The sequence below is a fragment of the Myxocyprinus asiaticus genome, chromosome 43 (genome assembly GCF_019703515.2).
Source record: "Myxocyprinus asiaticus isolate MX2 ecotype Aquarium Trade chromosome 43, UBuf_Myxa_2, whole genome shotgun sequence".
NCBI classification, from domain to species: domain Eukaryota; kingdom Metazoa; phylum Chordata; class Actinopteri; order Cypriniformes; family Catostomidae; genus Myxocyprinus; species Myxocyprinus asiaticus.
In genome coordinates, this window is record NC_059386.1 from 36,390,192 (window position 1) to 36,408,568 (window position 18,377).

An 18,377-nucleotide genomic window follows, 5' to 3' on the forward strand; every position below is an offset into this window, starting at 1 on the left:
AGATCAGTGGAAAGTCGTGTTAGTTTCACAGTTTTAGTTCATCTATATCCATGGTGATGGACATATTAAGCTGTCCATTTCAAAGCATGCAGTTTTGGCCTCATTTAGCACAGGAGACATTATAGAATAGGACTGAATTACTCAAGGCCTCTAAGTGCTGTGCAAACAGCATTTTCTGAAGTAGTGCTTAGTGTTCCTTGTTGTATGCTGATAAAGACATCTCATAGTCTTAACCTGTTACTGCTCTTACTTTTTACCTCGGTTTTTGTTTACAAATGGGTTTTAGCTCACTGACTGTTTGAAGCTTAAATGTAAGGCCTCATTTGCCTTATAAAAGGGGTAGTTCACCTCAAAATTAAATTTTCTCATCATCTACTCACCCTCATGCCATCCTAGATGTGTATGACTTTCTTTCTTATGCTAAACAAAAGCGAAATTCTTTAGCTCAGCTCTGTAGGTCCATACAATGCAAGTGAATGGTGACCAGAACTCCAAACAGCAGATAAAGTCAGCATAAAAGTTATCGATCCAGTGGTTAAATCAATGTCTTCAGAAGCGATCCAGTTGGTTTTGGGTGAGAACAGACCAAAATGTAAATTCCTTTTCACTGTACACCTTGATGGATCATGATTTCAAGCTCGATTACACTTCCTATAGCACCAGCTAGCGCTCTGCACATGCATCAAGCACTAGGAAGGGTAATCGAGCTTGAAATCATGATCGTGCCTAGAGACTGCAATGACAATATGTACAGTGAAAAAGGAGACATATTTTGGTCTGTTCTCACCCAAAACCAACTGAATCGCTTCTTAAGACATTGATTAAACCACTGGAGTCGTATGGATTACTTTTATGCTGACTTTATCTCCTTTTTTTTAGCTTGATCACTATTCACTTGCATTGTGTGGACCTACAGAGCTGAGATATTCTTCTAAAAATCTTCATTCGTGTTCTGCAGAAGAAGAAGTCATACACATCTGGGATGGCATGAGAGTTGCCGATATTGTGCATATCAGCATTTATACAATTTGACAACAGCAAATCAGATGTACACAAAATTTCTAAAGTGAAACTAAACACTTCCTTTATACGATATTTACTCCAATTCCCTTAAACCTGAATAAGAGATTGTTTACTATCCATTTTGATGACATCTATTGGTAGATTTTGGAACTGACACAAGGGAAAGTTTACATCTCTGTTAATCAGCCAAGCGAACGCATTTATTGGAACGCAGTACGCCAGTATGCCGATTTATAGGTCTCACTTGACATGTTTGCTATTGAATAAGGTCGGGACGTGACATACAAGGGCTTGTCCTTGTCTTTTTTAAAGTAGCCAAAGTAGCCCTTTTTGGAAAGGACCTCAGTTTGATTTAATATTTGTTATTGTTAGTCAGAGACAGGTGGGCTTATGGGGAGGAACATTGCCATTATAGAGAGCATTAAAAATTGGCCTCAGCTGACAGGATTCTGAAGTCTAATGATCCTAAAGTCATCAATATTTTTGGTCCATTTTTTTTTTTTCCAGAAGAGAAAGGCTGTATTTTAATTGCGTACATCTGCTAGAAATGTACACTCGTGTATAGATGACCTCAAAGCTAACAGACATGGACTTAAATTGTGATTTTGATTGGGTCTTTAAAGAAGCTCTTAATTCACGGCTCCTCGTCTTGATGGAGACTTATGATGATAGCTCTGAATGACAGATTGATATTGATCTAGGTAAGATAAGAGAATTAAACAATTAGAAAGTCTGTGTAGAAACACACACATGCTTCGTGGCTTCAGGCGTAAAAAACAGATTAATTTGCTTTGTTCAATATGTTCTTGACACAATGCTTCTATAACCGCACCCTTAATGGTTCCGCTAGAACTGTTGGCAAAAGAACATGTTGTTGCATCAGTTTCATTGACTTATTCAATAATCATCCAGATATTACAATGCAGCAACCAGCTCGTCTTTGGAACAATTCATGAGGTTTCATTGTCAGGTTTTGTATCTGTCGTTCGGTTTCATGTTGCTCTATTATGTAAAAATTAAATAGATTGTTGTTGATGTAAAATGTTCCCTTCACACAACATCTTTTTGAAATACAGAACTTTTGTAATGTTGAGTTGTTTATTGACCTTTACTGACCCTAATCTTTCCACATGCCCAATTTACGTCAATACAAGTGAGTTTGGAAAATTCACAGGCTGCTATGGCACAATGATGATTTTAAATGTGACAAATTAATTGATTAAAGTACCAATATTCATTGTAGTGTTTTATTTTAAGGTTGTTAAAGCTGCATGTACAATAATAATCCTGTTAAATTATTTTTAGGGCATTATCAGATCTGTAGCTCGTTTGATTGGTTCCGAAACGGCCTAAAATTGTTACAGTATTACATTTTATTTCTTGGTTCAGTTTGCTTTCACAAGGCAACATTTCAAAACGGACCAAAACTGTGTCAATGAAAGTCACATGTGAGCAAACCCCTTATTAATTAGAATGTTTGTGCGCTGTTCCGGGATTTAGCACATCCATTGATACACCGGTTAACATTTTTCAACAGTTACAAATTTTCGAGTGTTGTTTATGTCATGCTTATGCAAAGCGTCGCCACGTGGTACTGAATGTGTGTTTCAGTCAGAGGTTGTGCTACAAAACACATTATCCATCATACAGATGACATTTTTATCTGTAATTAGAATCTTTTGCTTTGCTTCTGCATTGAAAAGTGTCTGTTCTCACGGTCACTGTGCTCTCTCTCTTTCTCCCTCTCTCTCAACACACACACACACAGCAGTGTTAGTGTGGCAAGGAGGAGGGCGGGGCTGGGTTGTGACTACACATGCCGGGCCCCCAATCGGGCTAATCAGCCGAGGAGAGGGGGATGCATGTGGCCGCTGTGTGTATGGGTCAGTGTTTTGTGTGCTGAAGAGTACTTTTGTGTTGTGTCTGCGTGAAACGTTTGTTTTGTTGGGGTCTGCGTGGGTTGTTCACCCGGTTCCCGCTTCCTTCTTCAGTCACGGGTTTCGGCACCAATGTAACAGGGTTCAATGGAAAGGAGGAGGCGGAAACCCGACATAGTATCAAAGTGATGTTTAATGAGAAATTAAACAAAGACAAAACATAAACACAAACGCATACAGGGCAGCTGCCTGAAGCTCTCTCTACCCCGATCTGCCGCATCTCATTGCACTTATCCCTCTCGGCTGATTAGCCCGATTGGGGGCCGGGCATGCATAGTCACGGCCCAGCCCCACCCTCCTCCTTGTCACAGTTAGACAATGGAAAAAATTTGTTTTATCTGTCAAAAAGTTACTGATGCCATCCTTCCTGTGTTCTGTCGCTATCCGAAAGAGAGAAGCGATTGTAACATTTTTTATCAGGAATTATTAAACATCTCCCATTTTAAACGTGCAATTATATCTAATACTAGAGGTCGACCGATAGTGGATTTTGCCGATACCGATAACTAAGATGGTGGAAAAGGCAGATAGTTTTTAAAATCGATACATAAAATGTTACAGCATTTTCTTAGTCGGCACAGACATAGAGGCCAGAGTCCAAAATTAATAAAATCCCAGATGTAGTTTATTTTTCAACCAATAATAATCTGAAAAAAAGAAGATTGGGCACATAACATGGGATTTTTAACACTAAACAAGCCTGAAATACACACTGGGGACTCTTATTTTGAAATGGAGACTTGGCACCGTTTCAGTAACCAATTTTAAAATATTTACCAAATTAATCTTTTTATAGCCTATATATTATTATTATTATTATTACTCACAATATACAGAATTAGAGACATGATGTATGTGATTTAAGAGGGACGTTTCCCCTCGTCAAAGTAAAAATTTTCTTTCTACCTTTGCTTAAATGAAAAAAAAAAAAAAAGCGTAATCGTCAAATGAACAAAACTATCGTCAACTATCGGCATAGATTAATTGGTAAAATCGATATATTGGTCTACCTCTATCTAATATAGTCGCCAAAAGTTTATATCTGCATTTTGATTATGAATTACAGTAACGTGCTGACCTACAGATTTATTCTCCAAAGATCCATCAGGTATGTTCATGGTTTTTGTTGGGATATTGTTTGGTTCGTTGGTCTGTTGGGTTAGATTGCATTCTCACCACAGACGAACCACTCCAGGGTTCGTTTGCAATCGGCCTGAGACTACCTCGTCTAGGTTTTTTTTTTATACATGCCTAAACGAACTGAACTAAGGGAGAAAACGCACCAGGTTCTGAAACAAATGCTCCAAACAAGCCAGGTGTAAACCCTTAGATAGGGTTTACAGCGAATTCGATTTTCCGAAAGCACATCTAGGATGGCATGAGTCTGAAATTCTGTTGATCATTGGATGTCTTTGCTTGCATTTGCTTGCATTTTCGTAAACCCTTATGTCCTTGGGATGCAACATCCCCATTGAAATTAATGGATGTGAACTGTAGCATGTTGCCGTCATTAGAAATCGACAGAGTAGGACAGGTGAATAACAATGTTTTTAAATCCCAATAGTGTCACAGTTACAACAGTGACGTTCCTGAACAAAACCCCCCAGACTCTAATCCGTTTCTCTGGAATGATTGTTTGGCTTCTGCTGGATTGTACTTGAGTTTTAACTCTACAACAACTGCCCAGCTCACCCACAAGCTCTTAAAATACTTGTGTGCACCAAGAATGCCCCCCTCCCATCTCCTTTATATAAATAGAAATTGCTCTTTTGTTTTATCTGTACTTGTGAGATATGTTTGGACTGTGAAGCAACTTGTCCACAGACTTATTTAGAAAGCCTTTTCCAGATAAATCTATTTCACAGGTAGGCCTAAATCGGTATTATTCTTCTCCGGCTGTCTGTGGTAGCCAAAAGTTTTAGCCATTTTGTAGCACAACTGTTGTTACATGTTGTTGTCTCAAAGGAATTGTAGTTAGTCCAGTTGCTATGCTGTTAATGCTCATTGTTGATCTTCGATTAAACAGGAAAAGGCATGTCTGACTAGATATTACAGTTGAAACAGCTTTATTTGATGCTTCCAAGGCTTTTGTCCAGATATCTATGCGTCAGTAGATCATGTTTTTGCTTCCTGTATACAATTGGAAGTAAACACAGATATGATAGATGACTATAAAATGTGTCCTGCTGCAAGAACAACAGTAATGATGTGTAAATCTTTGCTATTGTTTCTCAGGCTGTGAATTGGACTTTAGCAGTACTTGGCTACACCAGCGACATGAGCAACAACTACAGCGTGTCCTTGATCGGACCTTCTCCCTGGGGTTTCAGACTTCAGGGTGGTAAGGACTTCAGCATGCCCCTCACCATCTCCAGAGTAAGTGTCTGTTTCCAAACACAACATCTGCTGTTTTAAAAGGGCAATTCCCCCCTTTAGACCTGGCCATGTTTCAAGGGGTCTTCATCTGTCTATAACAGGTACATGGCAGACATATTGTTCTTTCTCGATGTACATATTCTCTCTCACAACACGTACACACACGTTGCATGGCAGCACGTCTTTAGGTTATTGAGTGATGATAAAGCACTGCCATAGCTTACAGAACTGTTGCTGTCCCTTATCCACATTTGTTTTCTTTCCAGTCTACAATTTTTATCTCTTATCTTCTTAAAATCTATGGACCCGCCGGCAGGTCCAAAGGGGGGGTGCTATATCATGAAAAAAGTTACTCTTAAAACGTTAAAGTCTCAGTAAGCATAAGTCAGGCATATGAGGTATCATTTGAAAGCTTAGAATCTGAACTTTTCAGAGATAACCATCACTTCTGCATTTGTTACTTAATATTACAAAATAAGGCCTCAAAATATTCATGTTGAAAATTAGCACCCTCTAGAGGTAATTGGGTAGAAATATTTATATGAAAATAAAAGTCATATATCAATTGAAAGCTCTCACTATTCAGGAAATTGACTGTACAGTTAATTTGGGTTCCCTTATACCACAGTTCTGAAGATTTTTAAAATAATCACAAAGTGAAATATGATTTCTGTAAGTCATCAAATACAAACAACTATTTTATACTCCGATAACTGCTGCTGTAAGCCCTAAATAGCTAAAAATGTTATACCTGCTTTTACCTTTAAAAAATGAGCCATTGTTTACTTGACTGTGAGCTTGTTTGTGTGAATTATCCAATGTTATATCTTAGATGTCCATAACAAAATATGCCATCCAGAAGGAAAAGCATGCTAAACAAATCAACAGAAAATGTTTTCGACTATTGATGGTAAAATGATGGTGTTTTATATCATCGCAAAGTGAAGGATCTCAGCTTTCTAATGACACCTAGATTGAGCTTCTAGTCCACTCAGAGGCCGATATATTCAATGAAATAATGAGGGTGGTGCTTGAACTGAAAATTAGACTGAATGTCTATGGACGAGCACATCTGTGAGGACTAAAATGCATTAGAGCGCCACCTACATTTCAGATCTGTATATTGTGATGGAATGTGATAGAGACAAAATATTTTTTTTCTAGTGCTTACTGACATCTAGTGGAATAAAATGAGACTTTTCAAAGTGAGGTTGAGTGATCAGAACCAGAATTACATGCTTACAAATAGGACAATATTTTTTTTTTATATATATATATTTTTACTGTTTTTCATAAGATTATAAACGCATGCAATATTATTAATGAATAATTTGTCTTTTTTTTTTATTTGGGTAGGTCTCTGGAAAAATGAGACCATTGTTTTTGCAATTAGTCCACAGTATGTGTGAATGGTGAGATTTTAAATTTGAGTGTGAAAAATTGTGTGCGGCAGCCCAAAAATGCACCAAAGTTTATTCTCATCCTGTATGAACAGTGTTCTCTGTTAATGTTAAGTCTGTTAATATTTTTGTTTTAGGGATTTTTTTAGTTACTACATGGAAGAACTAGTAAGTTTGTAGTGGTTAGCTTACAGTTCTTGCTCTTTTAAACTCAACATGAAATGGAAATGTACTTTCTTAATATATGTTCCTGGTCTTATTGTGCATGATTCATCAGTTCATGTTATTCTCAAAAAAAAAATCTGGCTTTATAATCTTTTAATCAGAAAGTAATAACTTGCAGAGCCTCCGAAATGAAATTGATAATGTGAAAAATATGACATTATATTTTGCATAAAGAAAATTAAACCTACTTAAAGATTTCTTGCCCTGTAACATTATTTTCAGGACATTTAATCCTTTATTTATTTATGACCATTGTTTTCAATAATTATTCTCATTACTGTAACTTTATTGCAGTAAAAAAAAATGCTGTTGTACAATTTCAGATAAAATCAGCGAAAATGAAAGACTGTACAAAGGGAGAATTGCTTTGATGTATAAATAATTTACATTTTAATTTATATATATATATATATATATATATATATATATATATATATATATATATATATATATAATTTTTTTTTTTTTTTTTTTTTTTTTTACATTGCGATGATGAAAACAATCATTATAACCATCTTTTTTTCTAATGCAGTAGGGCTGCAACTAACGATTATTTTGATAATCGACTAATTTAACGATTATTGATCGCACAGAGAAATGCCAGTTTCGGAGTTTATACTTATTTGCATGACCTGCTTCCTCATTATTTGAACTTTAATAAAGGATGCATTAAAGATATAATGGCGGGGCCTGGGTAGCTCAGTGGTAAAATACGCTGGCTACCACCCCTGGAGTTCGCTAGTTCGCTAGTTCGAATCCCAGGGCGTGCTGAGTGACTCCAGCCAGGTCTCCTAAGCAACCAAATTGGCCCGGTTGCTAGGGAGGGTAGAGTCACATGGGGTAACCTCCTCGTGGTCACTATAATGTGGTTTGTTCTCGGTGGGGCGCATGGTGAATTGAGCGTGGTTGCTGCGGTGGATGGCGTGAGGCCTCCACACGCGCTATGTCTCCGTGGCAACGCGCTCAACAAGCCACGTGATAAGATGCGCGGGTTGACTGTCTCAGACGCAGAGGCAACTGGGATTCGTCCTCCGCCACCCGGACTGAGGCGAATCACTATGCGACCACGAGGACTTACAGCGCATTGGGAATTGGGCATTCCAAATTGGGAGAAAAAGGGGAAAAATCCCCCCCCAAAAAAAACCGCTCTGACATGCAAGTTTTGCTTCAGTGGAACGGCAGCTCCGGCCTTGCTGTATTCCACAATGGGAGTGCTTCTGTATTTAATTATTTTGTATTTTTGCATTATGATTCCCTCATACTTTGCGATCTACTTCACCTGAAGCTGTTTGGAAAGTTTAGACTGAATCTGTGAGCTGTGTAATTCTTCCTCAATCAGTCGTGAACTGCAGTGCTGCTCTCACACGTCATCATTAAGAGTGATCTAATTTAATGTGATCTCATGTTACGTTAAATGAGATCAAACAACTATTCGACAATGAAAATATTCGCCGGCATTTTTTATTGTTGACGTTGTTGATAACGTCGACTAGTCGTTTCAGCCCTATAATGCAATAATTAGAATTTGTGGGTTAAATGTGCGTAAGCTCCATTTTCTATAAGCAAAATTACATTTCTTATTTGTTTCTTTTGATTTTGGAGTAAAATTGGACCAGGACATTTACTTGACGGGTATGGTTAAATCACCCTATGACTCTTGTTAATGCAAACTTGCATTGATCTCTGTCTCCATTCTGGTCAAATCAAGTACTGTCCTACATTTTTTTTGTCTCGTTGAATATCCTCTATCACTTGTGGAAATAAAATGGGTTGTTAATACTGTTTAAATTAAATTTCAACGCTTTTTCAAAGGGTATTGGTTTAAATATAGAGCTTCAGAATTTATATTACCAAAGGATTTCCATCAGGAAAGCAGACGTCTGTTTGAAGTTGAGTTCATTGCCACATGAAATAAAGATTGTCCAAGTACGACACAAAGTTAATGCATTTGTTGGTTTTCAGATATATATATTGCCGTAAACCACTCCAAGAAAAACTCGCCCTTGTACTGTCCATTAGTTGTGCTCATACATGCGCCATCTGGCTTGTTTATTCAGCTTATATCCTGTTAAACATGGACCAAAAGTCCCCCAAATGCAGTCCTTGGTTTCCTCACCTGGCTTCCACATGCAACATTGGGTTTAGTGGAACGTTATGCATCTTCTGCGACAGAGATGAATCTGTCTACAAAGGGAGCACAGGAGCTCTGGTGCACCAGCTGCGTTCTTAACACTCACGTAGAGACTCCAAACCCCAGGAATATCTCTCTGAAAGCTCTGTACTCATAAATCTGAGCTCAGCTTTGGCAGTCGACGCTGGTTGGCGTGTGTTGAGTGAGATGTTGGCATGGACCTCTGTGAGTGGAGAATAAGCCATACTCTGATGAATGGTTAGTGCTGCATGGATGTAGTATCTGTATTTCTGTCATTAGTGTGGGAGGGTTTCTCATGGACGATTTGGTACAGATCTGCCCTGACCTTTAGCTCTCCGCATCCTGCTTAATTTTTTTCAATGAAAGGATACTGCAGGGGTTAAGATATTGGGATGCTTATGGCTCCATTCCAAAAACTTGTGAGCTCCCTTGCTGCCTACTGTCTACATAGGGAGATTGAGTTTAACAGATATGTTTTTATAACATATATAAGCAAATATTGTTTAATTTTGCAAACAACATGTTTTCTTTATAATGTAATACAGCCACCTTTATATTTATAATTTGGGGGTCCTTGCCATCAAAAATGTAACTAAAATAATAATAATAATGAACTTTTTGAAACACTGATTTGAAACACTACATGGGCAGCATCTCCCTGCAGCACCCGTGCTCAGTTTGGTGTTGGCATGTTGCTAAGCATGTTTTACTAATAGGCATAAAACATACTTTGTAAACAATGATCAATTGTTTATTAGATTGAACTTTTTATAGATAATTTTGAATACTGAATAAACTTATTTATAATCGTATATCGATAGTCACTAATTTTCTAAACAATTATTTAAAGAAAAAATATTAAATTATTATTTTTTATATTTTTTATTTTTAAATATTTTTTAATATTTACATGTATTATTTAATTGTATATTTTATATTATTATTTATATTTTTATTTTTTTTATTTGATTATTATTATTTTATGGAAGGAAAGTGAATCATACTTTTTTTATTTTTATTTATTTATTTATTTATTTTTACATTGATTTCATAATGCCTGCGTTAGAGGGCTAGGTAAACAGCTCGCTTATGATACTGAGTTTGTCTCTCGTTATCTGAATATACATTTCCACAAGCCACTGGGATGAACCACCCTTGAGCTGTTTCCCACCCAGCCCTCCGATGGCTCTTGTGGCTTCACTGTGAGTTGTAACAACCACAATCGCAGCCCTTTTATGGGATGGTGGTTTGGCGATCCACTGGGCACGGAGTGGAAAGAGTGGCCTCGCATGTCATCTGCACATGTCATTGCATAATGAGGGGAGAAATGATGCGGCTTGAGAGCACCCGCCCTACCCTTACGCCATACCACGAGCACTCTCCCCCCGCTGAAAGCTGTCTAGGATAAGCGTGGATGGATGGATTATCTGGTGCAAGTATTAATAGGGGCTCTGAATGTTTTTAGGAGGGCTACAGTGGGACACAGTGTTCTGCTGCAGCTCTCAGGCAATGGATCCAGTGTTTCCTACTATCGGGGGAGCACTGAGGTGCGTGGTGATATGTAAGTGGCTGTGGTGTGCCTAGAAGTGATCTTGTGCCTTTGCACAGCTCCAGTACCCTGTTAGAATTGAAGCACACATGGAACAGTACAAGCAGGACCATGACTGTCTTGAAGGCTGCTTGTCACAGCCGGCCCACTGAAGATAATGCCTCTTCCTGTCAAAGGAAGTTATTTATACTCTCCGGCCAACTGAGAGAGGGGGAGATGGAGAGACTGACGCATAAAGGACAAAGTTTGCTTTCCGCGTGCTGACAAAGTCACACTGCTGGTTGAATGTAAAGGGATAGTTCACCCAAAAATGAAAATACTTTTATCATGCTCATATCGTTCCAAACCCATATGACTTTATTTTTACTCTTGGAACACGCAAGGACGTCACCATTTACCTTCATTGCATTTTTTCCCCATGCAATAAAGTGAATGGTGACTGCGTCATTCTGCCTGACATCTCTTTTTGTGTTTCACAGTAGAAAAAAAAAGTAATATGTGTTTGGAACAATATGAGGTTGATTAAATGATGACAGACGTTTCATTTTTAAGTGAACTATCCCCACAATCTGCAGTGGAAAACTGGATAAAAATGGAATGAGATCTCTGATTTCACGTCTTATCCCTTATTTGGTGTGGTGTTGCTCGGTTGAAGCATTTCAGCTTCGGGGAAGTCATCTCAGGTTCCTTTTTTTTTTTTTCTCATTTTTCCTCTTACATCACACATTCTCTTGAGCTCAACTGTATTCTGCTTTGTATTGAGTTATGCCAACGGAGTGAGTGCCCCTGCAGATGACTGGAGCCACACCCTGGATGTGTCGCGGCCTGAAACGCATTCACACAAACGCACTCAGACACACTTTGAGTTTGATGCCAAGCCAAAACTAGCAGCTAGTCATTGCTTAAAGGAATGGTTCACTCAAAAATGAAAATTCTGTAATTTTCTCAGCCTCATGTTGTTCCAAACCTAACATGAAATCATGGCAAAATATTCACTTTAAGGATCTTACAGAAACCTGTTGCCTATGAATATCACACATGCATTTGCCACAAAGCCTATAAGCCCACCTGCCCTTGCATTGAGGAATATCATGGACATATTGTTCACCAACAGATGGTTTAGAGAAAGAATCTGAAGTTCTGAATGATTGAAACCAAATACAGTTCTCGGTCCCATAGAGCAGTATGACTTACACCAAGAGATTCAATGTTTGATTTATTACCCATCAGCTACATGAAAGACGAAGGTGTTGGCACATAAAACACTGTGCCATTTAAATACGGGGTGTCTTACTTTGTCACTGTCAACTTGAAGTAACTTGACTCTCTTGTATGAAGGTTTTCTAAGACTTTCTAACGTGAATAGCGTTGTGAAAATAAAACTCTCTCCCAGATTTTCAGAAATGGTAAAAGGTTGTTTCGGTTGATTTCACCTGATTTTCAAAGCATATCCATGTCAACAAACTGCCTGCTGGAGTCGGGTAGATAAGTCACTTTGCATCATGCATTTTCATTCTGATCTAGCTGGGACGCTGCATACTGTTTCCCAGCTTGCCTTGGTGCATTAATGCAGACGCTTTGTCTTCCGGAACTTACTGTTAATCTCATTGGAGGTGAGAGCTCTTGCGGCTGGAGCGGGTCGAGACGGCAGCTGCCACTGTTGCTTTTAAAGCGGCAGTGAAGTGTTGATATTGCCATGGTCACGAGCCAGACCAGCACCACAGAGCGGCCTTTGTCTTCAAGTTCTCTGAGCGACTGTGTAAGGCCAGAAACGTACTCTTAAGCCATTGGTAAATGCATTGAAAGCGTGCAATGCCGTTGTACATGCTTTCTTGCATTAGAAGAAGAAGCCTTTATTTTGTTTGTCACACATTATACATTTTGAACCTATACAGTGAAATTCTTTTCTTCGCATATCCCAGCTAAGCTGGGGTCAGAGCGCAGGGTCAGCCATCATGAGCAGAGCCTCAACCGCTGAGCCACCACTGCCCATTACTGTGGTGGCATTAAACCAGATATGTTATCATGAGATGAAGACTGTACTCATTATAGTTTTCTATAAAAAGTGTTTTTATTATACATGTTGCTGGTCACCCCCTTCAGTGTGTTTCGCCATGTTGAAATGACCCACGGTGTTTCACTAAACGTTGAAGAGAATCCTCGCACTAATTGGTTGCCACCTACGTAGATACGCTTGGCTATGCTTAGAGCAGTGTTGTTTGGAGATGCAAAGAGCGAAAAGAATACAATGGAACATACTTATTATCCTGCTATTGCAGCAGAGACCATGGGAGATTCAGTAGCTGTACTGCCGAAGAAGCGAAAAAGGTCTGAAGCAAGAAGACAGAATGACCGGCAAAGGCAAAAAACAGAACTAGAGTAAGCATCGGTACGGGATAGACAAGGTGGAAAGATTTGATGACGGAGAAAAAACGATGTTGTGATGCCGATGTTGCTTCTTTTTGTGTTGGACAGGTAAGGAAATATTAATTATCGTTAATATGTAAAGCTTTTTAAATTAGCCCCAAATTACTGAATGCACCTTTAATAATGATTTGATTAAAGTTATGGAAAATATTCAGATATGTACAAATGCATAAGTAGCTTGAGAGTGTAGGGAGAGAGACTCGATTCCATCACTTACAGTGTGTCATGGGAGTGGGTTATGTTAAGATTTGCTGTGCCACACTTGACTAGATTTTTTTTGATCTTCGCCTCAGAGAAGATGAACTCTGGAGCTGGAATGTCCTGACAGGTTTATGTGCAACTTTGAGGAGGAAAAACCAGGTGCTTAAGAAGAGAGGAGAAGTCCATCTGGAATTAAGTGTGTTTTCGAGGTCTGAGTTTGATTTACCCATAACAGTTGTTCTGAATCATTCAGAGCCTTTTTGTGTGTAATTGTTTCCGCTAATAAAGAAAAACTAGACACCGTCTCAACCCTACAGTGGACAAACTGGGGCCTGGTTTGTTTCTTTAGTGGAGTAGCAAATGGGTCTTATGAGGTTTTTCTAAATGCATCAGAGACCTAATCTATCAACATGGAGTTTTAATCTGTTCTTTCCTCCCATTCTTAGACATAACAGTAATACAGTGACTATTTTAAGAGCCCTTTGTTAACTGGAGAATGTCTAAGTAAACTATTCACTCAAACAGCGAATGCGAATGGTGGGCAGCACTGCAGATGTTTTGCATTGGTGCTCCCATGGTCTGAAGATGCTCTAATTCCCTCATAATATTTGCTTTCTCGTGGCCTCTTTGAGGCATCTGACCCTCAGACGTGGGAGATGTCTGGCTTGACATGGGGAACAGAATAGTTTATTTGGACTGGTTTTACCCAGGGCCTTTAGAACACGAAGAATAACGAGTGAAACGAAGGGGGAGTTGGTTATCTTAGAATGCCATTTCAGTACGCAAGAAGAAAAACCCAAAATTTTCCAAATGCACATAATAAGAGTTCCGTGGTAGTCATTATCAGTGTTCTGCTGATAGCAGGTTACATGTTAATCATTAAACAATTGTTTAAAATAAAAAGCGGTTACACATAAAATGTGTAAATTGGGCTCTGAAACCCCTGTCAGAATTCCATGTGAAAAATTCCCCTCAGGGGATCGGATTTAAGTTGTAAATCACTTGCTGGCTATTCATTTGCCGTCTTCTGGGAAAATTGCACATAATTAGTGATGTGTGTACTTGTTCAAATGGTAAGTTGGACTGCAAAAAAATCATAATTTATTGTGTTTGCATGAGACTGTGTAATCTCGACACAAGCAAGTGATTATTGACGTCAATGGCGAATCATCTACATGCCAGTATCCAGAAATGGTGTTTTTACCTCATCTCTTGCTCATTTCAACTTCCAGAGGAATGCAACGAATGTTACAAAGGCAAACATCAATACATGGCAAATGATGATCATTATGCAATGTCTTCTTTTCGTAATTTGGCACTTTTCATAAATATCTCATTGCGAATGTTTAACTAGCACAATCATGTCTTCGCTTGCTTCACATCATGCTGAATCAATACATGGCTCGTCTCTTAGTAACAGAGACAAGTTTTGTCAGATACTTAGTATTGTGAAATACAAAAAAAAAACTGCTCTACATTCTTATCCTTTTGCATGTTGAATCAATGATGTCCTGTTCATGAGATAAACTGGATTTGGCTCTTCTAGCTGTGCATGAGTTATTGCCAATGAAATTTTGACACAAAGGTACAGCAGACATCAGAAGCTTTGTTACAATCTAGTGAGCTGCCTACCTAGACAGCATTTGAATGCATCATAGGTGCGGTCCAGAAGTGAAACATTCTGTTTATCATGTGCCCTTTGTGAAGACCAAAAATGCATTGCGACAAACGCTGAAAAAACTAATCCAAGATTGTGAACAAAGCGAGATTAACCCTTATGTTGTGTTTAGGTCATTTTGATCCAACTGGAATATAATTCCTTGGTGTGGCTATTCTTATGAGGACTCTCCATAGACATAATGATTTTTATACTGTATGAACTATAGATTCTATCCCCTAACCCTAAACCTACCCCTCACAAATAACTTTCTGCATTTTTACATTTTCAATAAAACATCATTTAGTATGTTTGGTGTTTTTTAAGCGATTTGAATTATGGGGACACTAGAAATGTCCTCATAAACCACATTTATAGCATATTACCCTTGAAATTACCAGTTTGTAATTTAATTTTTTTTTCCTTGTAGACCACCCAAATCCTCACACACACATGCACACATACACACACACACACACACACACGCACGCACAATGTGTGTTGAGCGGCCTTTTGTGCATCGTCTTTCCATGTACACTCCTTTAGGAATATCTCAAGATCTACTTCTCATATTACATTGTTTTTGGGCTTGTTTGAATCAGGATAGTCTGCTCTATATAGTTATATGTCATTGTCTATGATATATGTATGTTTCAGGATGTAATAAGGAAAAATGTGTCAAAAAGACGCATATTGTCTTATGTGTCAGTGGGAATTTCATACACTAATACTCACTGTAGCTTGGTCTCTGATTGAAACAAATTTACTCATTGCATTCTACAAATTGAGACCTTTCCAGTGATCTATAACACATGGCTATCTCATCTTTTTTATGATTTTACCAACTCTGAATATAATTGTTGTGTTAACAAATTTGCAAATGATGAGAATGAAACAGTTCTTAATTGTCAGCAAATTAGAAAGAATTCAAGAATTGGTAAGATCAGCTATTTGCATTGTAAAGTCCAGATTCTAAGCTTTAAAATTAAACCTATTTTTTCAGATCAAGCAAGTGGTAACTAGTGATTGACCGATATGGGTTTTTAAATGACAGATGACGATATAAAGAGAGCAGGGTGGCCGATAGGCTGATATAATGATGTATTTGAAATCGCAGGTAAACATTTCTCCATCTGAAAAATTTGGCCGCACCGGTGCGAGTGACATCTGACAGCTGAACTTATGAACTAATAAAGTACCATCAGAATAAGAACTCCATAATGCATCTAACCTCATGTGCAAAATCTTTTTAAAAGTAATTTTATAAGTGAATATTAACTAGCATTAAAATTAGCCTTTTTCTCACATGACGCAAACATGGTTTTAGCACTGTTTCTTGCTTTTTTTTTTTTTTTTTTTTTTTTTTAATCTGTCAAAATGACAGATGGTGTGTTTTCAAAATTCAGTAAATTACTAAAAAACATGCCATTCATGCGCAAGAAAGCGAGGGGGAAAAAAACAGTGAATGTTTATGTAGAAAACAACAAAAAAACATCAGACATCTGCAATAAGGATATGAGGTAGTTTTTGTGTACTTTTAAAGAAAGTATATAAAAATAATTTAACCATATTTTAATTAATCCACAAAACATTTTCCAGTAGTGTTGTGGAGTGTCAAGGTGGTCTTCAGGAAACTTCAGGTGTGCAGCAATGTTTTTGTTGTAAAGAAGCAGCTTCCTTCATGATGTCCTGCCATGGACTCAATGCCTGTTTAATGTTTTCCATATAGCAGATTAATGAACAGAGATGTTAATCAGTTCCAATGATTCCTTCAAGTCTTTATCTGTCACTCTAGGGTTCTTTTTTACCTCATTGAGCATTCTGCGGTGTGCCCTTTGAGTCATCTTGACTGGACGGCCACTTCTAGGGGGAGTAGCCATAGTACTAAATAATTCGGCATTATTGTAACTTAGATAAAGATCAAACCACATTTTAAGAAAAATGTATACATAAATGCAGGTAATTCCAAAGGGTTCACATACATTTTCCCCTTAAAATTTTCACTTGGGGGCATGAGTGCTCCTTAACAACAAATGTTAGCTTAGAGCCCTGTATCACACAAATTAATATGATAGTAAATGTACATACAATTGCTAAAAATTACGTGTTACTTTTATATAGCATTAGATGGACTCAATTTGAATCTTTTCACAAACTTATTGGTCATTTACATGTCTTAGGTGGCTCATTCACGTGCAATCAGGAGATTTTTAGCACCATTGTGCCTTGCAAATCAAATCGCTAAATGGGAAAATGTATTGCCCAATGCCGATCATTTAAAAATACAAAATATCGGGCAATTTATTGGCCTCTGTGGTATATTGGTCGACCACTTTTCCTTACGTCAGTGTGTTCATTAGTATGCGGTAATGGAGTGCTTTCAATGGAGGAGAAGTGTAAATGTAGCAAAATCAATGTATTTTCAAATGACAGTGTATTAGTCTAGACGTGGCCTTAGAAGGGCGCTACCTATTTAGACAGTAGACCTCAAGGCAGCACACTAGTTTTGGAGCTAGAGTGTGGGATCATTAGAGGAAGGAAACCGTAGGTGTCTGTCAAGTCTGTTTCCATCTTTCCAATCGTCAAATGTTCCTTTTTAGGTAGTGCAGGATCTTGCTATCCCAACCAGACGTTCACAATTCCATTGTGTATCGTGAACTACAGCCTCAGTCTCTCCACTTGGGTCTCAAACCCCCATTACTGGCACCCCTCCCATCAACCAGTAACCTTACAAAGCTGCCTGCTCACTGTCAACTCGACATTTGATACTTGCACAGAACAAATACACTCTAATTTTAGCTATCTGCTTGTGTTGAACTCTGTATTATTGCCTGATGGTGCTCCTTAACCTCGCTTTGCATTACGACCCTACTTATGTCACTCAGGAAAAGGTGGAATGTCTTTGTTGCATGTGAACGGACCACTACGATTTGCTTTCACACATGTTGAGTGTGTGTTTGTGTACTGGGGAGCGTTATTGTTTGAGTGTGAGGTAAGAGCAAGGCGAGATTCCATTCTAGACAATAATCTAGCGTTACGTAAGCAGAAGGCCTTTAAAAGAACAGGAAGAGTGTTTGGAAGATGAATGCTTTCCATTGGTCTGCATTGGCCTCATATTTCCAGAGACCTAACGGCGAATAGCATTAACGAATATCTCAAGGATTCCATGAAGGGTTTTGGTTTGTAATAAGGCTGGGTTGTATGACGGTATACAGAGGCCTTCATCTGTGCTCAAATGCTGCTGGAGCTTTTCTCAGAATTAATAGAAATTTTTGCTCAATGACTTTGAATCAGCTGGTGTCTTGGTGATTTTTAGGGGATATATGTCAGTTTAAGTTCAAGTTCACACAGGTGTCAGCACATTCACTAGCAACATGAGACACTAACGGTTGAAAAAAGTGTATACTATACTGCATGGCTTCATTTTCAA

At 38.3% G+C, this 18,377-nt stretch overlaps 1 protein-coding gene across 3 annotated transcripts in view; it reads left to right on the plus strand.

The window, feature by feature from the left end:
* pdlim5b (PDZ and LIM domain 5b) overlaps positions 1–18,377 on the plus strand; it is a 109,191-nt gene that overhangs the window by 2,038 nt on the left and 88,776 nt on the right. For 2 of the 3 annotated variants that reach the window (XM_051686057.1, XM_051686060.1), the window contains exon 2: positions 5,196–5,336. In XM_051686057.1, coding sequence (XP_051542017.1) covers positions 5,238–5,336 — 99 coding nt within the window. In that variant the 5' untranslated portion in view covers positions 5,196–5,237. Of the gene's footprint in view, positions 1–4,757; positions 4,826–5,195; positions 5,337–18,377 lie in introns of those variants that run through there. The other variant, XM_051686059.1, reaches the window with a different exon arrangement.